At 42.0% G+C, this 27,803-nt stretch overlaps 2 protein-coding genes across 3 annotated transcripts in view; both read right to left on the reverse strand.

The window, feature by feature from the left end:
• Positions 1 to 409: 409 nt before the first annotated feature.
• tmem229b (transmembrane protein 229B) lies at positions 410 to 23,253 on the reverse strand. Its single transcript, XM_023993994.2, has 2 exons — positions 22,540 to 23,253; positions 410 to 7,469 (listed from the first exon to the last, which is right to left on the reverse strand). Exon 2 carries the CDS (start codon positions 7,257 to 7,259, stop codon positions 6,708 to 6,710), a length of 552 nt encoding a protein of 183 aa, XP_023849762.1. The 5' UTR covers positions 7,260 to 7,469; positions 22,540 to 23,253; the 3' UTR covers positions 410 to 6,707.
• A 967-nt stretch (positions 23,254 to 24,220) lies between these two features.
• mta1 (metastasis associated 1) overlaps positions 24,221 to 27,803 on the reverse strand; it is a 43,297-nt gene continuing 39,714 nt past the window's right edge. Inside the window, exons 16-17 of one of the 2 annotated variants that reach the window (XM_023993996.2) lie at positions 25,142 to 25,284; positions 24,221 to 24,899 (exon numbers count right to left, since the gene is read on the reverse strand). In XM_023993996.2, coding sequence (XP_023849764.1) covers positions 25,181 to 25,284 — 104 coding nt within the window. In that variant the 3' untranslated portion in view covers positions 24,221 to 24,899; positions 25,142 to 25,180. Of the gene's footprint in view, positions 24,929 to 25,141; positions 25,285 to 27,803 lie in introns of both variants that reach the window. The other variant, XM_023993995.2, reaches the window with a different exon arrangement.

A 27,803-nucleotide genomic window follows, 5' to 3' on the forward strand; every position in this document is an offset into this window, starting at 1 on the left:
TCACTAGTAAAGTGCATCATCATCACTGCCCTCTGCTTTGTCCTAATGACATGCAGTAGCCCTAGGGTTTCTATAATGGGATATAAAATATGGCTGGTCTGGCTTATCCTCGTTACCCTCTGTGTTTTAATGTGTTTACCTGGCTTGCACACACAGTGGACTTCGTCTGACTACTAACAGAGGAGAAGGAGACAGAGGTTAGCTGAAGGGGCCTGTCGGTTTCATATAGCATCAATATTGTTAATGATTTCTTTACCCTTGTTAAGCATATGTCCATTTACTGTACAGCCAAATGGTCATTTCTAAGTCCCAAAACCAGCTTTTTTAAATAAAGTTTATTCCAAAGACTTATTACAAATTAAACACAATAAATACACACTTGAAATGTATGATACAATACAGTGCAGTGTTTTCACTAAACATTTGTAAAAAATAAAAATAAAACAATAATAATTAAAACAAATAAATAATTTAAGTGACTGATCAAACCAAGAATATAGACAACTTGGTTTGGGAAGATTTACAACTGATAACGTTCTGACATGCATGAGTCTTAGATTTATGTGGTGAGAGATCAGACCCAGCGTCACTAAACATGCAAACATACACACACACACTATGTGTAAGTTCTCATTTATAACTGAAAAGATTAATTCCAAAATGCTACAGTATATATGCATTTTCAGAAATGTCGGTCAATTACTGTTTAAAGAAATTATGAAAGAGGTTGGTGTGTTTTTTTCACTATCTAATCATGGCATGGGGTTGTTCAATGACAGACATCTATTTGTTTAAAATCTATCACTTGACGGTTTCATTTCAGAGACAAATAATCAAGTTTTGTTTCTAAATGCTATATATATATCCGCCTCACTCTCAAGAGAAATAAGTAGTACTGCTAGGCTAAGTCAAATGTAACAAATAACTACATTTTTAATAAAGAAATGTACAAATGACAGAGCTGGCCGTAAATATTCAGACCCCTTGACTTTTTCCACATTTTGTTACGTTACAGCTTTATTCTAAAATGGAGTAAATAAAAAAAAATCTTCCTCAAATCTACACACAATACCCCATAATGACAAAGCGAAAACAGGTTGTTAGAAACAATGGTACATTTATAATAATAAAAAAACAGAAATACCTTATTTACATAAGTATTCAAACCCTTTGCTATGAGACTCGAAATTGAGCTCAGGTGCATCCTGTTTCCATTGATCATCCTTGAGATGTTTCTACAACTTGATTAGAGTCCACCTGTGATAAATTCAATTGATTGGACATGACAGGCACACACCTGTCTATATAAGGTCCCACAGTTAGCAGTGCATATCAGAGCAAAAACCAAGCCATGAGGTTGAAAAGAATTGTCCGTAGAGCTCCGAAACAGGATTGTGTCGAGGCACAGATCTGGCTAAGGGAACCAAAACATTTATGCATCATTGAAGGTCCCAAAGAACACAGTAGTCTCTATCATTCTTAAATGGAAGAAGTTTGGAACCACCAAAACTCTTCCTAGAGCTGGCCGCCCGGCAAAACTGAGCAATCGGGGGAAAAGGGCCTTGGTGAGGAAGGTGACCAAGAACCTGATTGTCACTCTGACAGAGCTCTAGAGTTCATCTGTGGAGATGGGAGAACCTTCCAGAAGGACAACCATCTCTGCAGCACTCCACCAATCAGGCCTGGTAGAGTGGCCAGACGGAAGCCACTCCTCAGTAAAAGGCACATGACAGCCCGCTTGGAGTTTGCCAAAAGGCACCTAAAAACTAAACAAAGAAAAGGCACCTAAAGAAAAACAAAAAGTTAAATGTAACCTTTATTTAACTATACAAGTCAGTTAAGAACAAATTCTTATTTACAATGACGGCCTAACCCTAACCCAGACGACGCTGGGTCAATTGTGCGCCGCCCCATGGGACTCCCAATCACAGCCCAGGATTGAACCAGGGTCAGTATGGACGCCTCTAGCACTATGATGCATGCAGTGCCTTAAACCGCTGCGCCACTCTCTGGTCTGATGAAACTAAGATTGAACTCTTTGGCCTGAATGCCAAGAGTCACGTCTGGAGGAAACCTGGCACCAACCCTACGGTGAAGCATGGTGGTGGCAGCATCATGCTGTGGGGATGTTGTTCAGCTGCTGGGACTGGGAGACTAGTCAGGATCAAGGCAAAGATGAACTGAGCAAAGTACAGAGAGATCCTTGACAAAAACCTGCTCCAGAGTGCTCTGGACCTCAGACTGGGGCGAAGGTTCCCCTTCCAAAAGGACAATGACCCTAAGCACACAGCCAAGACAACGCAGGAGTAGCTTCGGGACAAGTCACTGAATGTCTTTGAGTGGCCCAGCCAGAGCCTGGACTTCAACCCGATGGAACATTTCTGGAGAGACCTGAAAATACAGTTTACGGAAGTTTACATACACCTTAGCCAAATACATTTAAACTCATTTTTTCACATTTCCTGACATTTAATCATTGTAAAAATTCCCTGACTTAGGTCAGTTAGGTTCACCACTTTATTTTAAGAATGTGAAATGTCAGAATAATAGTAGAGAGAATGATTTATTTCAGCTTACATTTTTTTCATCACATTCCCAGTGGGTCAGAAGTTTACATACACTAAATTAGTATTTGGTAGCAGTGCCTTTAAATTGTTTAACTTGGATCAAACGTTTCGGGTAGCCTTCCACAAGCTTCCCACAATAAGTTTTAATAAGAATTAAGAATTTTGGCCCATTCCTCCTGGCAGAGCTGGTGTAACTGAGTCAGGTTTGTAGGCCTCCTTGCTCGCACACGTTTTTTCAGTTCTGCCCACAAATTTCCTATGGGATTGAGGTCAGGGCTTTGTGATGGCCACTCCAATACCGTGACTTTATTGTCCTTAAGCCATTTTGCCACAACTTCGAACATATGCTTGGGGTAATTGTCCATTTGGAAGACCCATTTGCGACCAGCATTTCCTCCAGCATCTTCACAAGGTCCTTTGCTGTTGTTCTGGGATTGATTTGCACTTTTCACACCAAAGTATGTTCATCTCTAGGAGACGCATCTCCTTCCTGAGCGGTATGACGGCTGCGTGGTCCCATGGTGTTTACACTTGCGTACTATTATTTGTACAGATGAACGTGGTACCTTCGGGTGTTTGGAAATTGCTCCCAAGGATGAATCATACTTTTGGAGGTCTACAATTTTTTGCTGAGGTCTTGGCTGAGTTCTTTTGATTTTCCCATGATGTCAAAGCAAAGAGGCATTGAGTTTGAAGGTAGGCTTTGAAATACATCCACAGGTACACCTCCAATTGACTCAAATTTTCTGTAATTTTTCAAGCTGTTTAAAGGCACAGTCAACTTAGTATATGTAAACTTCTGACCCACTGGAATCGTGATACAGTGAATTATAAGTGAAATAATCTGCCTGTAAACAATTGTTGCAAAAATTACTTGTGTCATACACAAAGTAGATGTCCTAACCGACTTGCCAAAACTATAGTTTGTTAACAAGAAATTTGTAGAGTGGTTGGAAAATGAGTTTTAATGACTCCAACGAAAGTGTATGTAAACTCCCAACTTCCACTGTAGCTGTGCAGCAACGCTCCCCATCCAACCTGACAGAACTTGAGAGGATCTGCAGAGAAGAATATGAGAGAAACTCCCCAAATACAGGTATGCCAAGCTTGTAGCGTCATACCCAAGAAGACTCGATGCTCTAATCGCTGCCAAAGGTGCTTCAACAAAGTACTGAGTAAAAGGTCTGAACACTTATGTAAATGTGATATTTCAGTTTTTCGTTTTGTATAAATTAGCAAAAATGTCTAACAACCTGTATTTGCTTTGTCATTATAGGGTAGTGTATGTAGATTGATGAGGGGAAAAATCTATTTAATCAATTTTAAAATAAGGCTGTAATGTAACAAAATGTGGAAAAAGTCAAGGGGTCTGAACAATTTCCCGAATGCAGTGTATTTAAACAAAAGTGGTTTACAATGATTCTATACAGTAATATGAGATCTGTATGTAAAACATTTACATTTGACATTTTAGTCATTTAGCAGATGGACTTACACTAAGTGCATTCATCTTAAGATAGCTTCATGAGACAACCACATATCACAATCAAATATACAGGAAACAAACATTCCATTGAGTGTAGAAAACATAGGGAACATGAGATTGACTGACCAGGGGAATCCAGGTGAAAGCTATGATCCCTGTTACGTCACCTGTAAAATCCACTTCAATCAGTGTCGATGAAGGGGAGGAGACAGGTTAAATAATTATTTTAAAGCCTTGAGACAATTGAGACATGGATTGTGTATGCATGCCATTCAGAGGGTGAATGGGCAAGACAAAAGATTGAAGTGTCTTTGAATGGGGTATGGTATAGTAGTAGGTGCCAGGCGCACCGGTTTGAGTGTGTCAAGAACTGCAACGCTGCTGGGTTTATCACGCTCAACAGTTTCCCGTGTGTATCAAGAACGGTCCGCCACCCAAAGGACATCCAGCCAACTTGACACAACTGTGGGAAGCATTGGAGTCAACATCCCTGTGGAACGCTTTCGACACCTTGTAGGGTCTATACCCCAAATAATTGAGGCTGTTCTGAGGGGAAAAGGGGGTGCAACTCAATATTAGGTTTTGAACTGTTTTGAACACTCACCGTATAGAGATTGGCAAAAAAAAAAAAAAATCATACACAAATCTATGATTAAAAACATTTGAGAACAGTAATATTTTACACACACATGAAGGTACCCATAAGCAAAAATTTCTGATGAAAAAACACAAATGTGAATAATTGGTGGATATAGTATATATATATATATATAGTAGTTTTGGAAATAAACACTCATCAAAGCAGTACATTTTTGAATAAAGACATTATCTGCGCAAAGTTATATACTGGTAGACGGTAGTCAAACTACAGACTACTATATTGAGTTAAGGATTCATATAATCATTGCTGAAAGGCCCAAATGCAGTCAAAAATGTGATATCCTGTGTTTTATATATATATATATATTCACACTATGAGACTGGAATAATACTGTGAAAAGGTGAAAATGATGATAATGCCCTTTTAGTGTAAGATATGCTTGAAAAGACTGCCTGAAGTTTTTGTCTGTTTTGGTGGGATAGAGTTCTGGCCCTCCAACGTGACATCACTAGGCGGTAAATTAGTTAATAAACCAATAAGAAAGAGAGTTCCAAATCTCTGCCAATAACTGCTAGTTTTCAGTTTTCCCCTCCCCACTCAGACCACCTCCCAGACAGTCCTAGCTAAATTCTTGCTTGAGAAATTGACCCTTTACTAAGATGCTCGTTTTGTTTCTTTTTGACCATTTTCATTCAAAGCGATCACAGTCAGGTACTTAATTGTTACCCAGAAATGATTTGATATTGAGATAAAAACGGCTGCATTGGGCCTTTAATGTATTGCTTTTGAATCCACTTTGTGGTTTGAGATAAACATTATTTTGCATCATCAAAACAGTACCAGAGGCCATAAAAGCAAGGGCCATTATAGGGAAAAACCAAATATATATCTGGGAGGAATACAGCTCCTATAGTCCTATTTTTGAGACGTTCAGATGAAGCGTTCAGATGCAGTATCATCTCAAGTCCACAAGGCAGCAGCAGCTCTTTCAGTGTGGTGACAACATCCTTGGCTAATAGTGAATGACTACATCACATGAAAATCAGAAATCCTGATTTGGGATTTTGTCTTTCATTTGGAAGAACAGATATACAGTAGAAATAGCACACAATTCATTTAGTAAGTTACCTGAGACCTAATTTCTCAATAGGCAAATACTTTATGAGTAAAAAAATGTTTTAAACAGACTACAGTGCATACAGACCTTTTCCAGATATTGTGGCTTATCACTAACTGTAGAAAATCATTCTCCATGACAATGAATTATGAACATATTGCATATAGCACCTTATTCAGATTGTTTTTGAAGCTATACAGAAATACAGTACTTATGTATTTAATTTAAAAAAAAATATTATACATTTCCATACAATGTTTTAGTGCTTGAGTGGGATTCCAGAGTGATTCAGATTCAGTGGCCTTTTCTCAATTGGATTTGCTCAACTCCCGTGTCCTCTCTCCTCCGTCCTCTCTGGCCTCCTTTTGGAAAAGGTCAAAGGTAATCGTGGAGAGGAGAGGGAATGTGGATGAAAATGCCCTTGTATGAAATGAGACTCTCCTTCTCCAATCATGAGTCATCAAGCAAATCACTTTTAAAAGGGTGGAATACCCAAATAAATGTATAAAGTGATCAAAACAAAATGTAGCCAGTCGTGCAAGACATTTTAGCCAGTCGTGCTAGACATTTTAGCCAGTCGTGCAAGACATTTTAGCCAGTCGTGCAAGACATTTTGTAGATAAAAGGATGAGTAGCATATCGTTTTTAAATGTGTTCATGATTTACTCCTTTGACAAAAAAATTGCTGATTCAAAGCGGGTATGGCAGATTTCAAAACTCTTCCGCAAAGGTCTCAGGTATGATACACTTGTGCTTCCTTGCCAAAAGGAGGCTACCGAGGAGGGGAGGACTGTCTTCCATGTTTCTACTAACAAATTGACACACTCCTCGACCACTAGACCACTTATCGGTTTCCAGGTCACAGAAGAGAGAGGGCAGAGGTGCGAGGGTGGAGGACGGGCTTTTCCCAAATTAGAAAATGCCCTTGTTCTCTGATCAGTCCAATTTAAGATAGCAATTGGCTCCTCTTTGTTCGCCCCACGCTTTCCTCCCTCCTCCCCCGCCTGCATCCGACTGGTCCCCTTCCACCCTGTCCCTGTCCATCCGTAACCGCAGCGTGTTGCGTATAACCAGTCGCTCCGTCATGAAAGATGCACAAAACCAGGGCAGGGCGTACTCCGCTGTGATCAACCCCATAAAGTTATACTGAAAATGGGAATAATCCCAGGGACAGGCGTCGAACTGGGTCAACAACAGCCCTGTACCGAACTCCCAGATGTACGTCCATAGGGTATAGATGAGGCATCGCAGCAGCACGGGGCAGCGGAGAGCTCGGAGGGCCAGGTACATGTGCTCCACGATGAGGATGCAGGTCCCGTAGATTAGCAGAGCCCACACACTGGTCACACCAGGAAACTTCCAGTTGCGGTTGACCACGAACTCCCAGGCGGCGGTGAACATGACCTCGCAGAAGTAGCCGTGGATGGCGTACAGGTACCAGCGAGACAGGACCGTCAGAGGCACTGGTGGGGGTGCCGGGATTGCCATTGCGGTGGATGCGATTTGGAATTACGCCCTCGTGATAAGGCAGTCCTGCCTGAGAGATGGAGGCCCCAAATGTCGCCCTCAGACCACAAGGATTTCCCTCTTGGTCTAATGGTTGGTTTGGCGTGCCATACTGCAGGTCTAGTTCAACGACACCCGTTACACCATGGTGACCGCCCCTCGCTCTTTATCTAGTGGAGGAGAAACGTAGGTCTGTAAGGGAGAAAGGAGAGAAAAGTGAATCAGTCACGTTGGTGTTATAGAATGAGATAGACAGCTGGAGTACCTCTGCTACGTCAAATGCCTACTTTATGCATGTGGGGCAAAGGAAAGTGTTTCATAAGGGCAATACTACACTCTTAGGAAAAAAAGGTGCTAAGTAGGCCTCTTTGGTTTGTCCCTATAGGGGAACCCTTTGCATAGGGTTCTATCTAGAGCACTTTATATAGGGTTCTTCAAAGAACAACCTGTACATAGTTCTACCTACAACCCTCTATGAAGGCTTCTGCCTAGAACCCTCTATGAAGGGTTCTACCGAGAACCCTTTTATCTTTGGAAGGTTCTTCCCAGAACCCTCTATGAACAGTTCCACCAGCCTTATTAGCCTTTAAAATGTTATTATTTATGACAATAAATTACATATATCATAAGGCCTTTTTTTAGGGCCTATTTATAACCTAAGCCTGCTGGCTTGTAAAGGGATGTGTAATTCCTACAGGAACCCAGACAGAACTGGGATATCCAACAAGTGGAATTGTTAATCAGTCGCAACCTGCACTCCGAATGATTGCCAGAGTAGGGAAGATTGAATACTGAGACTAACCCAATCATCTAAACTGGAACAACCACCTCAGTAACGGGTGCAATAAATCCAACAGATTGGATTAGTTTAGAAAACTGTGTTATTTATCTTTGTGTAGCATACAAATGTATCAACCATCAATGTGCATGCAAAAATACTGATATTATAGTAAAAGAAACAATTCTGAAAATCTCCCTGCAATAGAGCATGCTGGGAAATATTATATATGTTTCTATGTAGAACCCTTCTTGCCTTCTAAAGAATCATCAAAGAACCCTTTCTTCCAAAAACGGTTCTCAGGGAGTTAAAGGTTCTAGGTAGAACCCTTTACCTTCCAAAAAGGGATCTTCTGATCAAAACAGAACCCTATCCCTCTGCAAATAACTGTTTTGGAACCCTTTTTTCTAAGAGTGTATGGACACTACACAGACTGCTAAAGATTAACCTTCAGATGACTTGAGGCCTCTTAGATATCCCTTCCAACATTGTTGGCTGCTGGTACAAAGTCTTAAACTGACCACTTGACATTTGAATTAACGTCAGCTTGCATTTCTTTCCATGTCAGTTTGCAATATTAGAACCCGTGAGAATCAACGACGGATCATAAAGGAGTAGGTTGAAGTGGCCTCTAGAGCCTGATCTTGGGTCAGTTTTGCATTTCCCCCACTAGTGGTTAAGGTTAGGATTTGTCGTGGATCTGTTCCTTGGGAAAACTTCACTCCTCGGCAGTCATAATGTTGTATCAGCCACACAATGCCATTACATCACACGTGGTATCAGGGGTCAGACTAACACAATGCTATCACATGTAGAGAGAGTTAGAATAGCCCCCCCATGATCTGTGTGCACCATGTGCCCTTGCTTTCTGTAGTGTAAATCCCCAGGTCAGACCATAGACTATATAAATAACGGGTGCAAGGCCAGACACAGGCAGTAAGCACCACTGGTATCAAGTGTCAGGAGGCCCTGGCAGGGATGCCATCTCTCAACCACTCCGTCTTAGTATATAACCTCGTCCCCAGGCCCCATTGGTTTGACAGAAAGCCTAAAGTATATAAAGATTGTATAGTATTTACAGTATGTCTGAATCTGATTGAGACCACCGCGCATAGGCCTACCGACTGGCACATGCACATCGGAAAATGGAACCAGTTTACAAGAGGTCAAAAACGTTCAGCGCTAACAGTCACAAAAAATAAACACTGAGTGTACAAAACATTAGGAACATCTGTTCTTTCCATGACATAGACTGACCAGGTGAATCCAGGTGAAAGCTATGATCCCTTATTGATTTAAGTGCCTTTGAATGGGGTGTGGAAGTAGGTGCCAGGCGCACTGGCTTGTGTCAAGTACTGCAACGCTGCTGGGTTTTTCACACTCAACAGTTTCCTGTGAGTATCAAGAATGGTCCACCACCCAAAGGACATCCAGCCAATTTGACACATCTTTGGGAAGCATAGGAGTTAATAGGCCAGCATCCCTGTGGAACGCTTTCGACACCTTGTAGAGTCCATGCCAAAATGAATTGAGGCTGTTCTGATATTAGGAAGGTGTTCCTAATGTTTGGCATACTCAGTGTATATATAGTTCTGTAAATATTAGTAAGTAAAAGGAGACAATTGTTCGGACAAAACAGAGATGCTTGTTCTAGGTCCCAAGAAACAAAGAGATCTTCTGTTAAATCTGACAATTAATCTTGATGGTTGTAAAGTCGTCTCAAATAAAACTGTGAAGGACCTCGGCGTTACTCTTGACCCTGATCTCTCTTTTGACGAACATATCAAGACTGTTTCAAGGACAGCTTTTTTCCATCTACGTAACATTGCAAAAATCAGAAGGTTCGTTCACAAAATGATGCAGAAAAATAATCCATGCATTTGTTACTTCTAGTTAGACTACTGCAATGCTCTACTTTCCGGCTACCCGGATAAAGCACTAAATAAACTTCAGTTAGTGCTAATACGGCTGCTAGAATCCTGACTAGAACCAAGAAATTTGATCATATTACTCCAGTGCTAGCTTCCCTACACTGGCTTCCTGTTAAGGCAAGGGCTGATTTCAAGGTTTTACTGTTAACTAAAGCGTTACATGGGCTTGCTCCTACCTATCTTTCCGAGTTGGTCCTGCCGTACATACCTATACGTACGCTACGGTCACAAGACGCAGGCCTCCTAATTGTCCTAGAATTTCTAAGCAAACAGCGGGAGGCAGGGCTTTCTCCTAAGATCCATTTTTATGGAACGGTCTGCCTACCCATGTGAGAGACGCAGACTCGGTCTCAACCTTTAAGTCTTTACTGAAGACTTATCTCTTCAGTAGGTCATATGATTGAGTGTAGTCTGGCCCAGGATGTGAAGGTGAACGGAAACGGCTGAGCAACGAACCGCCCTTGCTGTCTCTGCCTGGCCGGTTCCCCTCTCTCCACTGGGATTCTCTGCCTCTAACCCTATTACAGGGGCTGAGTCACTGGCTTACTGGTGCTCTTTCATGCCGTCCCTGGGAGGGGTGCGTCACTTGAGTGTTGAGTTACTGACGTGATCTTCCTGTCTGGGTTGGCGCCCCCCTTGGTCTGTGCTGTGGTGGAGATCTTTGTGGCTATACTCGGCCTTGTCTCAGGATTGTAAGTTGGTGGTTGAAGATATCCCTCTAGTGGTGTGGGGGCTGTGCTTTGGCAAAGTGGGTGGGTTATATCCTTCCTGTTTGGCCCTGTCCGGGGGTTTCTTCTGATGGGGCCACAGTGTCTCCTGACCCTCCTGTCTCAGCCTCCAGTATTTATGCTGCAGTAGTTTATGTGTGCGGGGCTAGGTCAGTTGGTTATACCTGGAGTACTTCTCCTATCTTATCCAGTGTCCTGTGTGAATTTAAGTATGCTCTCTCTAATTCTCTCGTTCTCTCTTTCGGAGGACCTGAGCCTAGGACCATACGTCACGGCAAAACGGGCATGATGACTCCTTGCTGTCCCAGTCCGCCTGGCCTTGCTGCTATTCCAGTTTCAGCTGTTCTGCCTGCGGTTATGGAACCCCTACCTGTCCCAGACCTGCTGTTTTCAACTCTTAATGATCGGCTATGAAAAGCCAACTGATATTTATTCCTGATTATTATTTGACCATGCTTGTCATTTATGAACATTTTGAAAATCTGGCTCCTCTAATTCTCTCCTTCTCTCTTTCTTTCTCTCTCTCGGAGGACCTGAGCCCTAGGACCATACGTCACGGCAAACCGGGCATGATGACTCCTTGCTGTCCCCAGTCCGCCTGGCCTTGCTGCTATTCCAGTTTCAGCTGTTCTGCCTCGGTTATGGAACCCCTACCTGTCCCAGACCTGCTGTTTTCAACTCTTAATGATCGGCTATGAAAAGCAACTGATATTTATTCCTGATTATTATTTGACCATGCTTGTCATTTATGAACATTTTGAAAATCTTGGCTCTCTCTAATTCTCTCTTTCTTTCTCTCTCTCGGAGGACCTGAGCCCTAGGACCATACGTCAGGACTACCAGGCATGATGACTCCTTGCTGTCCCCAGTCCACCTGGCCTTGCTGCTTTTCCAGTTTCAACTGTTCTGCCTGCGGTTATGGAACCGCCACCTGTCCCAGACCTGCTATTTTCAACTCTTAAGATCGGCTATGAAAAGCCAACTGAAAATTATTCATGATTATTATTTGACCATGCTTGTCACTTATGAATATTTTGAACATCTTGGCATAGTTCTGTTATAATCTCCACCCGGCACAGCCAGAAGACGACTGGCCACCCCTCATAGCCTGGTTCCTCTCTAGGTTCTTCCTAGGTTTTGGCCTTTCTAGGGAGTTTTTCCTAGCCACCGTGCTTCTACACCTGCATTGCTTGCTGTTTTGGTTTAGCTGGGTTTCTGTACAGCACTTCGAGATATTAGCTGATGTACGAAGGGCTATATAAAATAAACTTGATTTGATAATAGTCAAGATTGTAGCTCACAATCGTCAAAGGGGATGACTGTGGACTACAGGAAAAGGAGGACCGAGCAAGCCCCCATTCTCATCGACGGTGCTGCATTGGAGCAGGTTGAGAGCTTCAAGTTCCTTGGTGTCCACATCACCAACAAACTATCATGGTCCAAACACACTAAGACAGTCGTGAAGAGATCACGACAAAGCCTATTCTCCCTCAGGAGACTGAAAAGATTTGGCATAGGTCCTCAGATCCTCAAAAGGTTCTACAGCGGCACCATCGAGAGCATCCTGAATGGATGCATCACTGCCTGGTACGGCAACTGCTCGGCCTCTGACCGCAAGACACTACAGAGGGTAGTACGTACGCCCCAGTACATCACTGGGACCAAGCTTCCTGCCATCCAGGACCTCTATACCAGGCGGTGTCAGAGGAAGGCCCGAAAAATTGTCAAAGAGTCCAGCCACCCTAGTCATGGACTGTTCTCTCTGCTACCGCACAGCAAGCGGTACCGGAGCGCCAAGTCTAGGTCCAAGAGACTTCTTAACAGCTTCTACTCCCAAGCCATTAGACTCCTGAACAGCTAATCAAAGGGCTAACCAGAACCCTATTTTACACTGCTGCTACTCTGTTTATTAACTATGCATAGTCACTTTAACTCTACCTACATGTACATATTACCTCGACTAACCGGTGCCCCCGCACATTGACTCTGTACCGGTACCCCCTGTATATAGCCTTGCTACTGTTATTTTACTGCTGCTGTTTAATTATTTGTTACTTTTATTGTCTATTTCTTACTTATTTATTTTCTTAAAACTTCTTAAAGCATGGTTGGTTAAGGGCTTGTAAGTAAGCATTTCACTGTAAGGTCTACCTACACCTGTTGTAGTCGGCGCATGTGACAAAATACATTTTGATTTGATTTTGATTTGAAGATTATACATCCAAACGTAATACAATAGTACAATTAAATCCTAACAGAGAGAGGTTGTGAGTGTGACCATACACAGTAAGAACTGGTTTGAAGAGCAGAAGCTGGTTTGGCGAAGTGAGCAGAGAGCCAGGCTAATGAGGATTTCCTAACAAGGAACAACTGGGCCAGGAGACTGGACACACACTCTTCCTGCCTCCCTCTCTCTCACCCTGTCTTGCCCCACTGGATCCTAACTCCTGCTCCCTTGAATTCACCTAAGCTCCTTCTAGTTCCCCCCTCTCTCTCTCTTACCCACAGACTCCCTCTCTCACCCCATATCCTATCTCACCCCATAGCCCCCCTTCCACCACATGCTCTGCCTCACCCCTGCTGCCTCTAAAACATTCATAACGTCTCTACCACCAGTGTCACCTGACCCACACCCCAAAACCCTTTAGCATGCCTCTGTAGCCCAGCTTGACTCAGAGCTAAAGGCTGACATACAGTGGCTTGCGAAAGTATTCACCCCCTTGGCAGTTTTCCTATTTTGTCTCCTTACAATTTGGAATTAAAATAGATTTTTTGAAGGTTTGTATCATTTGATTTACACAACATGCCTACCACTTTGAAGATGCAATTTTTTTATTATTGTGAAACAAACAAGAAATAAGAAAAACTTGAGCTGAAAAAAACTGAAAACTTGAGCGTGCATAACTATTCTTTGTTAGTCACCTTTTGCAGGAATTACAGCTGCAAGTCTCTTGGGGTATGTCTCTATAAGCTTGGCACGTCTAGCCACTGGGATTTTTGCCCATTCTTCAAGGCAAAACTGCTCCAGCTCCTTCAAGTTGGATGGGTTCCGCTGGTGTACAGAAATCTTTAAGTCATACCACAGATTCTCAATTGGATTGAGGTCTGGGCTTTGACTAGGCCATTCCAAGACATTTAAATGTTTCCCCTTAAACCATTCGAGGGTTGCTTAGCAGTGTGCTTAATGTCATTGTCCTGCTGGAAGGTGAACCTCCGTCCCAGTCTCAAATCTCTGGAAGACTGAAACAGGTTTCCCTCAAGAATTTCCCTGTATTTAGCGCCACCCATTATTCCTTCAATTCTGACCAGTTTCCCAGTCCCTGCCGATGAAAAACATCCCCACAGCATGATGCTGCCACCACCATATTTCACTGTGGGGATGGTATTCTCGGGGTGATGAGAAGTGTTGGGTTTGCGCCAGATATAGCGTTTTTCCTTGATGGCCAAAAAGCTCAATTTTAGTCTCATCTGACCAGAGTACCTTCTTCCATATGTTTGGGGAGTCTCCCACATGCCTTTTGGCAAACACCAAACGTGTTTGCTTATTTTTTTCTTTAAGCAATGGCTTTTTTTCTGGACATTCTTCCGTAAAGCCCAGCTCTGTGGAGTGTACGGCTTAACCTGATGAGGACCAGAGGGCGCTGTTTTCACTTTGGGGGAAAATCGTACCCAATTTAAACGGCCTCGTACTCAATTCTTGCTCGTACAATATGCATATTATTATTACTATTGGATAGAAAACACTCTCTAGTTTCTAAAACCGTTTGAATTTTGTCTGTGGGTAAAACACAACTCATTTGGCAGCACACTTTCTGACCAGGAAGTGGAAAGTCTGAAATCGATGCTGTGTTCAAGGGCCTGCCTATAAATGGGCATGATACGTATGACTATACGTGCACGTCATACACCTTCCCCTAGATGTCAAGAGGAAGTGAGAGAAGAAATTAGTTGATTATCTCGGTCTGAGGTGGAATAAACCCTCTTGGAACGACGTGTACGCCATTTTCTGTAAGGCGCGTGGAGGGACCTGTTATTGCCTACTGGAAAGCTGTCGTTATGGGCGAATACTATCTCCGGCTTTGATTTTATTTGATACATGTCACAATATCATCGTAAAGTATGTTTTTTCAATATAGTTTTATTAGAATATTGAAATTTATTCGGGACGTTAGGCGTGTTGCGTTGTTTGCGTTTGTTCACGAAGGAGAGCTTAGCACCACTTGGCCAGTGTGCTTGCTAATTCAAGAGGGAAAAACGACGTTCTGAATCCAAACAAAGACGGTTCTGGACAAAGGACCCCTTGTACAACATTCTGATGGAAGATCAGCAAAAGTAGGAACCATTTTGTGATGCTATTTCATATATCTGTCGAACTGTGTACTAGTAGCTTTGCGCTCAGGTTTTGGTTATTCCCTTACCATAACTAAGTCTTATGTCGTAATGAAGATATTTTTAGAATTCTAACTTTCCTATACAACATGTATTTTTTTGTAATGTTTATGAATAGCTATTTGGTCAGAATAGGTGAGAGTCTAATAGAAATATCCGCACATTCTGGGAAAAATATGCTACGTTAGCACATTGTATAACCACCGATTTCAGCTCTAAATATGCACATTTTCGAACAAAACATAAGTGTATGTATAACCTGATGTTATAGGACTGTCATCTAAGGAAGGTTTATGAAGGTTAGTGAAATTTAATATCTTTTGCTGGTTTATTCGCTAACGCTAACGTGCCTATTGCTATCGCTAACGTGCCTTGATGAATGAATGCGGTAGGCTATTGTAGTAAGCTAATATAATGCTATATTGTGTTTTCGCTGTAAAACACTTAAAAAATCGGAAATATTGGCTGGATTCACAAGATGTTTGTCTTTAATTTGCTGTAACACCATCGATTTTTCAGAAAAGTTTTATGATGAGTATTTAGGTAATTCACGTTGGTCTCTATAATTACTCTGGCTGCTTCAGTGCTATTTTTGACGGTAGCTGTGATGGTAGCTGCAATGTAAAACTGATTTATACCTCAAATATGCTCATTTTTCGAACAAAACATAGATTTATTGAATAACATGTTATAAGACTGTKATCTGATGAAGTTGTTTCTTGGTTAGTTTGGTTGGTTCTAGGTTAGTTTGGTTGGTTTTGTGCATGCTACCTGTGCTGTGAAAAATGTCTGTGCTTTTTTTCTATTTGGAGGTGAGCTAACATAAATATACGTGGTGTTTTCCCTGTAAAACATTTAAAAAATCGTACATGTTGGCTGGATTCACAAGATGTGTATCTTTCATTAGACTTGATAATGTGTGAAAGTTAAATATTTCTAAAAAATATTTTTTGAATTTCACGCTCTGCCTTTTCAGTGGAATGTGGGAGGAGTTCCGCTAGCGGAACGCCGGGGCTGTAAAGGTTAAAGTGATCCTATGGACAGATACTCCAATCTCCGCTGTGGAGCTTTGCAGCTCCTTCAGGGTTATCTTTGGTCTCTTTGTTGCCTCTCTGATTAATGCCCTCCTTGCCTGGTCCGTGAGTTTTGGTAGGCGGCCCTCCCTTGGCAGGTTTGCTGTGGTGCCATATTCTTTCCATTTTTAAATAATGGATTTAATGGTGCTCCATGGGATGTTCAAAGTTTTGAATATTTTTTTAAACCCAACCCTGATCTGTACTTCTCCACAACTTTGTCACTGACCTGTTTGGAGAGCTCCTTGGTCCAAGCTGCTTGCTTGGTGGTGTGCCTTGCTTAGTGGTGTTGCAGACTCTGGGGCCTTTCAGAACAGGTGTATATATACTGAGATCATGTGACAGATCATGTGACACTTAGATTGCACACAGGATGACTTTATTTAACTAGTTATGTGATTTCTGAAGGTAATTGGTTGCACCAGATCTTATTTAGGGGCTTCATTGCAAAGGGGGTGAATACATATACACGCACCACTTTTCCATTTTATTTTTTATTTTATGAAACAAGTTATTTTTTTTCATATCACCAATTTGGACTATTTTGTGTATGTCCATTACATGAAATCCAAATAAAAATATATTTAAATTCCAGGTTGTAATGCAACAAATAGGAAAAATGCCAAGGGGGATGAATACTTTTGCAAGGCACTGTAGTGACCTGGAACTGTTGGGTGTTGTTGTTGATGATGATTATGATGTGGGTTTTGTTGTAGTTTTGTTGTTTTGTTTTGTTTCTCCAGTGGTAGAAAAAGTACCAAATTGTCATACTTGAGTAGAAGTAATGATACCTTAATAGAAAATGACTCAAGTAAAGCGGAAGTCACCCAGTAAATTTGATTAAAATCCTATTTGATTAAAAGTCTAAAAATATTTGATTTGAAATATTCTTAAGAATCAAAAGTAAAATGTAATTGCTAAAATACACTTACGTATCAAAAGTAAAAGTAAAATTACAAATAATTTAAAATTCCTTACACTAAGCAAACCAGACGGCACCATTTTCTTGTTTTTCTAATTTGCAGATAGCAAGGGGCACGCTCCAACACTCAGACATAATTTACAAACTCGGCATCTGTTTAGTGAGTCCGCCAGATCAGAGGCAGTAGGGATGACCAGGGATGTTCTCTTGATAGGTGTGTGAATTAGACCATTTTCCTGTCCTGCTAAGCATTCAAAATGTAACGAGTATTTTGGATATCAGGGAAAATGTATGGAATAAAAACTACATCATTTTCTTTAGGAATGTAGTAAAGTAAAATACAGATGCCCCCAAAAACGACTTAAGTAGTACTTTCAAGTACTTGTACTTAATGAAGTACTTTACACCACTGGTCCTCTCCCACCTCCAAGTTGTCATGTCAGTTTTGGTATTGCTCCCTCCCTGGCATCAATGGACAGTTTAATGGCTTCTCACTGCTTTTTATTGATCATGATGATCTGTTCTTGTTATTCTATATTTGTGCTGCCTGGCATGAGGTGTTGGGTTCTAGGTCCAGATCAATAGGAAAGTTCTGCACTGCCTACTGGGTCTTGTCACTTCCCCCACTCTCAGTCCCACTGCCACCTGGGACCCCTACCTGCTTCTGTACAACGGGCTCAGAGGGTGTAGAAACAGCCCATAAATAGCACTAATATCGGTTTCATACAGCTCTAATACATACTACTACGCACCAATAGAAATGTGACGCAGAAGGAATGAAACAGTGATCAGGTCAGTCTGACTGTGAGAGTCATCCACTGAGAGAAAATTGCTGGGTGGATTATATAAAAAGAACCGGGTGATGCTGATGGAGCGGAGAGAGAAAGATTCCGTGAGGGATTAAAATGCTCATGTAACACTCCAGTAGGCAGGTTTAAAGGTTTAAACGGCTACGTATGGTCTGCGTTCCCATAATGACTCAACGATGCTACCTGTCCTAAATGATTGCACAACTGTGATCTACTATTGCTAGGGATCCTCAGGAACAACCGCACAAACTTGACAGAGCAAAGAAAGGTAAACCAACGATGTAATGTAATGATGCAAAATGTAAGGAAACTAACACTAAAGTGGAAATAACTGATTAAGTAGGCCTACGATAGTGGCTAATATTTAAAGCTGCAATATGTAACTTTTTGGGCAACCCACTCAAATGCACATAGAAATGTGTGTTATAGATCTGTCACTCATTGAAAGCAAGTCTAAGAAGTTATATATCGGGGCGGCAAGTAGCCAAGTGGTTAGAGCATTTTACTAGTAACCGAAAGGTTGCAAGATCAAATCCCCGAGCTGACAAGGTAAAAATCTGTCGTTCTGCCCCTGAACAAGGCAGTTAACCCACTGTTCCTAGCCCGTCATTGAAAATAAGAATTTGTTCTTAACTGACTTGCCTAGTAAAATTAAAATAAATATCTCTTCTATGTGCGCTATTTCTATGCCCGCCTCTTCTTAAGTTTAGTTTTTGCGTCTTTTACTTTCAGTTTTGTACACCAGCTACAAACAGCTGAAAATATCATATTTTTGTTATAGAAAATATATCGGTTTAGATGGTACAATGATTCTCTACACTATTTGTTTTGTCATATAAACCGAAATTAAGCAAACTATTAAAAATTTTGCAACCAGGAAGTGGCAGAGCGATTTCTGCAAAGTGCATCTTCAACATGATACAAATGTTTAAAAATACAGTGACACGTCCAGGCATACAGTATTATTAAAACATTCTAGAAATCACAAATCAACTCGGTAGGTTTGGAGCTATACTGTCATTTGCGCATGGCTACAGAAGCCTATAGCTTGGGTCTCCAAATGTAATCTCTGCAAGGTTACAAAGCCAGCATTTGATAAACTTAACTGTGGAAAAGGTGATATGTTGATACGCTTCAGTTTTATGCCATATGACTGGTTTCACATTTGTATCCCGCGATCATAAAGGTAAAATAGATCTAAAACAATTGTCATTTATATTTACAATTCCCTTATTCAAACGGTTTACTCATTTACCTAGCTCTTATCAATAACTCTTATCAATTTGTTACAGTGCATGGACAATGGTGTTTTATCTATCTGAAAATAATTAAGGAGGCCTAGATGACAGGTTGCTTAACCTAATTAATTGTTTCATCGCGCGTAAAGGTGGTGGACTCAGGAAGGAATTAAGTCAAGGTCAGAATATGGAGTATCTGTAGACACACCTCCGCCACACCTTAATTTCTTTGATCTCCAGATTTTGGCCACTAGATGGCAGCAGTGTATGTGCAAAGTTTTCGACTGATCCAAGGAACCATTGCATATCTGTTCAAAATGTTGTGTCAAGACTGCCCAAATATGCCCAATTGGTTTATGAATACATTTTCAAGTTCATAACTGTGCACTCCTCAAACAATAGCATGGTATTCCTTCACTGTAATAGCTACTGTAAATTGGACAGTGCAGATAGACAGAAAGCTTGAATTCTTGTTAATCTATATCAGATATGTCTGTCCTGGGAAATTTTGTTACTCACAACCTCATGCTGATCACATTAGCCTACGTTAGCTCAACCGTCCCGCGGGAGGGACACCGATCCCCTAGAGGTTTATCAAAAAGCATTAAGACGTTTCCAAAGGTAGATGCAAAAATGTGGATGGGTTTTTCTCATTACATGGTAGGCCTACTGTGTTGTCTGTATCCAAGTTAAATCTGTAATTAAATGATTGACAGAAAAGTACATCTGTGGTCTTTCTTTACTTCTCTCAATTTGAATGAAAGACCCTGGGATGTGGAGTTAATCCGAACATCTTTGTCATGTCCCTGGGATTAGGGATCTGGATGCTCAAATTGAGAGGAAAAGACTTTGTTAAGATTTTGTTAACTCTTTAGTAGATTCACATGTGCATATCTGGAGTGAATAATTATTGCCCTTTATCAAAATACACAGGGAACAGGGTGTGTAAATAAGGTTTGCAGGTTGGCCGCGACTCCTTGTGCAGGCCCAAGAGAGGAGTTACCGTTACTGCAGAATCACTGTGCCGGCTGCCCCATAGAGATACTAATTTTGGGGATGCCCCTCTCTCTCACGTTTGAAACTGTGACAACCTCAAATAACCTCACTGCGGCAACCCCACTGATAGTGGGAGAAATGTTGATGCCATATAGGACTGTGACGGTCATGGAATTTTGGATGACAGTAATTGGCCAGTAATAATCCTTTTTATTAGATTTTTTGGCACATTATCTCCTCTCCTCGACTCCTGACTGCATGTGCCGCCATATACAGTGCATTCGGAAAGTATTCAGACCCCTTGACTTTTTCCACATTTTGTTACGTTAAAGACATATTCTAAAATGGATTGTATTGTTTTTTCCCCTCATCAATCTACACACAATACCCCATAATGACAAAGCAAAAACAGTTTTTTATACATTTTCGCAAATGTATAAAACATTTAAAATTGAAATATTATATTTACATAAGTATTCAGACCCTTTACTCAGTACTTTATTGAAGCACCTTTGGTAGCGATTACAGCCTTGAGTCTTCTTGGGTATGACGCTACAAGCTTAGTACACCTGTATTTGGGAAGTTTCCCCCATTCTTCTCTGCAGATCCGGTCAATCTCTGTCAGGCTGGATGGGGAGAGTCGCTGTTCAGCTATTTTCAGGTCTCTCCAGAGATGTTCGATCGGGTTCAAGTCCGGGCTCTGGCTGGGCCGCTCAAGGACATTCAGAGACTCGTCCGGAAGCCACTCCTGCATTGTCTTTGCAGGGTGCTTAGGGTCGTTGTCTTGTTGGAAGGTTGGAAGGTGAAGCTTCGCCCTAGTCTGAGATCATGAGCACTCTGGAGATTTTCATCAAGGATCTCTCTGTACTTTGCTCCGTTCATCTTTCCCTCGTTGCTGACTAGTCTCCCAGTCCCTGCCGCTGAAAAACATCTCCACAGCATGATTCTGCCACCACCATGCTTCACCGTAGGGATGGTGCCAGGTTTCCTCCAGACATGATGCTTGGCATTCAGGCCAAAGAGTTCAATCTTGGTTTCATTAGACCAGAGAATCTTGTTTCTCATGGTCTGAAGAGTCCTTTAGGCAAACTCCAAGCGGGCTGTGCTTTTAACAGAGGAGCAGCTTCTGTCTGGCCACTACCATAAAGGCCTGATTGGTGGAGTGCTGCAGAGATGGTTGTCCTTCTGGAAGGTTCTCCCATCTCCACATAGGAACTCTGGTGCTCTGTCAGAGTGACCATCGGGTTCTTGGTCACCTCCTTGACCAAGGCCCTTCTCCCCCGATTGCTCAGTTTGGGTGGGTCCAAACTTCTTCCATTTAAAAATGATGGAGACTACTGTGTTCTTTGGGACTTTCAATGCTGCAGACATTTTTTGGTACCCTTCCCCAGATCTGTGTCTCGACACAATCCTGTCTCGGAGCTCTACGGACAAGACCTTCGACCTCATGGCTTGGTTTTTGCTCTGACATGCACAGTCAACTGTGGGACCTTGTGTAGAGATGTGTGTTTTAGAAAAAGGCTGTAACGTAACAAAATGGGGAAAAAGTCAAGGGGTTTGAATACTTTCAGAATGCACTGTAAATAAAACGAATAGAACAGGCACTCCCATTCAAGTCAATGATAGCATAATGAGTGTACCCGCATCTGGCGGCTATTGCGAGTGTACCCATTGGAGCAAAGCAGAAAGTAAAAGCAGGAAGTGTACCCATCAACATGTGCTGTGATTTGTTGATTCAACTCAACTGACATTACAAAAAAAATACATTCCATTGCATGAGTCACATCAGTTAAGATCCTTTGAATGAACATTCCACATTTCATTAAGGAGCAACAAAGTTTCATCATGTTGTTAGGGGTCCATGTTACTGCAGAAACGGACATAACCGAATGCTTACATTTTTTAGTTCATGGGTTATTTTATTTTCATGACTGCTCATCCATAACCTTCGGTTACACGGTCATATGGTAATTGTGCCAGCCCTAGTAATGCCATAGGCTATGCCTTGCCTACTCCCCCCAAATCAAATATTGATTGCTCATGTGATGGCTTGGGCTGCATTTATGTTAGGCTAACCTACAGTAGCCTATGCCAATAGTACACATTTTTCATATGAATAAGTGAGCATAAAAATGGCTAATATTATAGGAAAAACATACAAATAATGGGAAACGCTCAATTGTTTATAACCGCGGGAAATATGTGCTATTCACATTGTTCTCTCCATGGACAGCGCGTCAAGTGGGGCAGCAGAGTAAAAAAACAATGAATTTAATAAACTGAATTCCTCTGTCAGGATGACCAAAATACAGCCTGTAGCCTGGTCTAACCCCTGTCCTGGGCGGTTTCAAGTAGGCAGTAAAGTGGAACAAAAATGATATCAACCCGCACATCTTACCGGGAGATTGTCGCCCACGGTTGTAGATTCCACGGTAATGCACCTCAGGACCAACGGGCAATGCGAAGAATCACCATCCGCAACCAGGACATCGTCTGACCGTCAGTTACAGGCTCATTCACCATTCCGGAGGGGACTACTGTCCAATGAAAATGGACACATTTTCCTTCACTGCAGTATCAGCCAGGACAACGGCAGCAGCACATGCTCAGAGACAGAACGGTCCCTACTTCTGCTGTTCTTGCATCTTTCATTAACTCTTTCTTCACCTCAGTGAGTAGTGGGTTTTACTGAGCTCTGGCAGAATTCAGAGCTGGGTCGTGTTCAGTAGGGAGAAACGTTTTAAAACGCAGAGGTACAGTGCTACCTGAACTTGTCCAGTAAGAACAGGTTTAGTTTCAATCTTCCATAGCTAAACGCTTTGCTACAGTGTGCCCTTCTGAAGAGGACCAAGGCCTTTCTACCCCAGGCAGACAGTTTCTCTTGACACAGTGAGGACATACAAACACACAGTACAGAGTGCATAACTTAAGCACCTTTATATGTAATACCTGTGGGAATTGAACTCACTATCTTGGTATTTCTATTGCAACGCTCTTACCAACTGAGCCACACTGGACTCCAGTCACCATAAGCATTGACCAGGTAGAAACAGCTCAGGAATTGGAGTTGCAGTTTCCATTAGAATTGAAATTGACTCATTCCCTGAACCTGATATAGAGCCGTGTCTCTAAAACTGTCTGTCATTGACAGAACCTGTGTGACCGCTAAGTACTTTAGGAGGGAGTGGGCAGGGCCAAACCTCTGCAGTTGTAAAACAGTAAAAAATAAGATCTCAGCGCCCAGAGGTCACATACGGCAGATTGGGTTTGTATCAGGATTGAGATCCACATATGGAGGTGGTATGGTGTAAATTGGAAGTCAAAAGATCAGATTCAATATAGTCCCTATATACACCCCTATAGTAGGACTGGGAATTGCCAGGGACCTCAGAGGTATCAAAATACTTAGGTGGAATACAATGTATTGCAGTCACAGGCGGTTGGTGGCACATTAATTGGGGAGGACGGGCTCATAGTAATGGCTGGAACAGCTTATTAATATATCAAACATTCACTCCATTGCAGTAATTAGGAGTCATCCTCCCCTCACCAGCCTCCGGTGACTGCCATACTATATACATCACGATTTATCGCTCTCAATTCTATATGTACTGCAATTCGGTAGTTCGGTTTTATTCTGATTCGATGTTCTAAACATATTGCTCATGGTGTCTGCTGCGGAGGTACAAGAAGCCATGAGAAGAAAAAAAAAGCTGATCCATCATGGCAATAAAAGTGCTGAAAACATGTCGTCTCACCACTTAAAAATAAGATTGAGGCCAACATATAGAAGAAAAAATACTGGCGTTTTGGCACAGGTACAGCCGACTAGCGCTAGCCAACTACCCTAGCAAAAACATATATCTTATAGAATCGTTACTTGGGAGTCAAAGAATCCATATAATATCGTCAAAATACCGTGATCCTCTACTATATCGATTTATATTGTGCATTACTTTTGACCAGAACCCTGAGCCCTATGGTCAAAAGGACTGCACTATGTAAAATGTAGGGTGCCATTTGGGACACACCCCTAGGAGTTCCACAACCAGAACAGTAATCCCACACGAGGAGAGAAAGAAAAAAAAATCATCTTTTTAATTACATCATTGAAGCATAGATGCATCACTTGTGAAAAAGGTAGAAAAAAAACAGCATGTTTCAGTCTTTCTCAATAAGTTAAACCTCTCGGGCCAAATAGGGTCGGGCCTGCTCACAAAACAGAATCGGAAAACTCTAGAAGCTTTCAAAAGAATGAAACAATTAACAACCAAGGAGTTATTCTTATGTCATTGAAATTAATCGTTGTCTCCTTGTCGTGTATTTAATAAACATGTAAAAAATAAAAATGCAAAATGGCTTATATTACAATACACAGTCGTTCTTTCACCCTTTTCCACAGGGGTTTTCCACGCAACAACGCCAAGAAGTTGTCATGCAACTTTAAGTTATCGTTTTTTTTTTAATGAACAATTAAACTGATAAGCTGTCGGGTTATAGTTGGTAAAAAACAAAACAAATGATAATTACAATAATGACAGTAATAACAAGGTTAGGTAATAGACACAGTCCTGTAGAGTCAGGAAGTCTTCTGATAGGCCAAAGCCTTAGAGCCATTCCTTCCATTCCCAAAGACACATTGGTCCATTGGTCTTTGACAGTTTTGCAGGCTCGTGCTGATTGGGTGAGATGATGGACAATCAATGACGGTGCTGCGGCTGTCAGCCCTCCTCCACTCAAATCCCCCCAACTGCATCTCTGGATGTGGAAAAATACATTCCATTTACCTGGGGTAAGAAAACAAGACTGTTTTAGACTTCATCTCTTATACTCCACTATACGATAGTACTACTTAACACTGTAAATGCATTACTTTTGGAATATCTAGTATCTTATGAGCCCATATCGACAGGACATCTTGAAAGATGAAAGTCACTGAAATAACAAATACATCAAATCAATCAGCCGACAAATGAATCCTTGAACGAGAGGTGTCCTACCTTGTGTAAAGGTTGTAGTGAGGTTCCTGCTGTGGTCAGTCAGTCCAGTTCATGTACCTGCTGCATAGGGGCAGAGGTGGTCCGGCCTGGCTCAGCTGTCCTCTTGGCCATGATATCCCACTGAGGGGCTTTGGGCTTCATACCTAGCGGAGGGGAGATGGATATTAATACAGTCACTAGGGTGTGCATGCGAAATTGCACTATTTAAATAATATCATGATTTCCCCCCCAGATAGACAACACTTTTTTGGAACAGACAGAGTAGCCAAACTTGCGCTAGTTAGACAAGCGTGTTGCTGCGAAAGGTTCTCTCATCATCTCATCTGGTAGTGTCGGTCTCGACTGCATCTAATCGATGTAAAGAAGCTAGCTAGCTAACGTAACGAGGCTATCTTGCTGCGCTCCCCGTCCTTGTCTACAACAACTCCATATTAAAACATCATATACCGGTTGGTTGACCATTGTAATTGTAGCCTCCTCCCTCATTTAGCCAACTGAATCCCATCATTTTCAATTCCATTTTGCATTGATTAGAAATCTCCCACTTCACTTGCTACACACGGAGCCTCTGACTGTACTGTACGCTTTGATTGGCAGACAATAACACGCTACAAGTGTGAAAAGTGTGTAGGCTACCGGAACATCTTTATGGTAAATGGGGCACACTCATAACAACTGTCCTAAAACTGCTTTATTAAAATGTCTAATGTAATGGTCTATCCTTGTAGGCTATGTAGCAATGTACATCATTTCATTTTAGACAGCCTTTTTTGTTAAAATAGGCCTATACATTTTTTTTCCCGTAAAAATGGATACTCTTGCAAGTAATGGAATACTAACGTCTGCTCGGATACTGAAATATTCTAATACCCGTGCCCATGGCTAGCAGACACACTATCAAGATTCTAGTGTATTGTAAAGCCTTTGCGCTGCCTTCAGCACTGAGCGACTGATGCTGATGGAGCAGCAGAATTAAAAGGTTACCTCTCCTGCCCCCAGTTGGTCTTCTGTAGTAATGCATGTTCATGCCTGACCTCTCCTGCCCCCAGTTGGTCTTCTGTAGTAATGCATGTTCATNGTCTTCTGTAGTAATGCATGTTCATGCCTGACCTCTCCTGCCCCCAGTTGGTCTTCTGTAGTAATGCATGTTCATGCCTGACCTCTCCTGCCCCCTGTTGGTCTTCTGTAGTAATGCATGTTCATGTCTGACCTCTGCTGTCCCCTGTTGGTCTTCTGTAGTAATGCATGTTCATGCCTGACCCCTCGCGCCCCCTGTTGGTCTTCCGTAGTAATGCATGTTCATGCGCTGACCTCTCCCGCCCCCTGTTGGTCTTCCGTAGTACTGCATGTTCATGCGCTGACCTCTCCCGCCCCCTGTTGGTCTTCCGTAGTACTGCATGTTCATCTGCCCTGCAGCAGGAGATCAACTCAACCCAGTGACACACTTCCTGTCCCAAACCCTGACCCCCACTCCAGACAGAAGGGTGTCTTATTAGATAGACAATTGTGTAAACAGGGCTATAATCAAACTGATCCGTTCATACAGCACATCAATGAGATTGATGGAAACTTGCTGTAGCATATTCATGTTAATAATGTAGTAGTACAGTCCGTGACGTGTGCGTAACCACAGAGGACAGATCAATTATTTTCCCTAAATGAAAGTGAGAGACATGAAGTGGCGTTCAGACTAGTCAGGCACAGACAGCACATACTACAGTTGAAGTCAGACGTTTACTTGCACCTTAGCCAAAAATTCCCTGTCTTAGGTCAGTTAGGATCACCACTTTATTTTAAGAATGTGAAATGTCAGAATAATAGTAGAGAGAATGATTTATTTCAGCTTTTATTTCTTTCACCACATTCCCAGTGGGTCAGAAGTTTATATACACTCAATTAGTATATGGTAGCATTGCCTTTAAATTGTTGAACTTAGGTCAAAGGTGTCAGGTAGCCTTCCACAAGCTTCCCACAATAAGTTGGGTGAATTTTGGCCCATTCCTCCTGACAGAGCTGGTGTAACTGAGTCAGGTTTGTAGGGCTCCTTGCTCGCACACACTTTTTCAGTTCAGCCCACAAGTATTCTATAGGATTCAGGTCATGGCTTTGTGATGGCCACTCCAATAGCTTGACTTTGTTGTCCTTAAGCCATTTTGCCACAACTTTGGAAGTATGCTTGGGGTCACTGTCCATTTGGAAGACCCATTTGCAACCAGATTGAGATGTTGCTTCAATATAGCCACAATATTCCCCCCTCATGACGCCATCTATTTTGTGAAGTGCACCAGTCCCTCATGCAGCAAAGCACCCCCACAACATGATGCTGCCACCCCCGTGCTTCACGGTTGGGATGGTGTTCTTCGGCTTGCAAGCATCCCCCTTTTTCCTCCAAATATAACGATGGTCATCAGACCAGAGGACATTTCTCTAAAAAGTACAATCTTTGTCCCCATGTGCAGTAGCAAACCGTAGTCTGTTTTTTTTATGGCGGTTTTGGAGCAGTGGCTTCTTCCTTGCTGAGCGGCCTTACAGGTTATGTTGATATAGGACTCGCTTACTGTGGATATTGATACTTTTGTACCTGTTTCCTCCAGCATCTTCACAAGGTCCTTTGCTGTTGTTCTGGGATTGAATTGCACTTTTCACACCAAAGTACGTTCAT

Source organism: Salvelinus sp. IW2-2015, linkage group LG9 (genome assembly GCF_002910315.2).
Source record: "Salvelinus sp. IW2-2015 linkage group LG9, ASM291031v2, whole genome shotgun sequence".
Lineage (NCBI taxonomy): Eukaryota > Metazoa > Chordata > Actinopteri > Salmoniformes > Salmonidae > Salvelinus > Salvelinus sp. IW2-2015.

Excerpts from the sequence above, each read along its gene's own strand:
- tmem229b (XM_023993994.2), bottom strand. The coding sequence starts at position 7,259 with ATGGCAATCCCGGCACCCCCACCAGTGCCTCTGACGGTCCTGTCTCGC.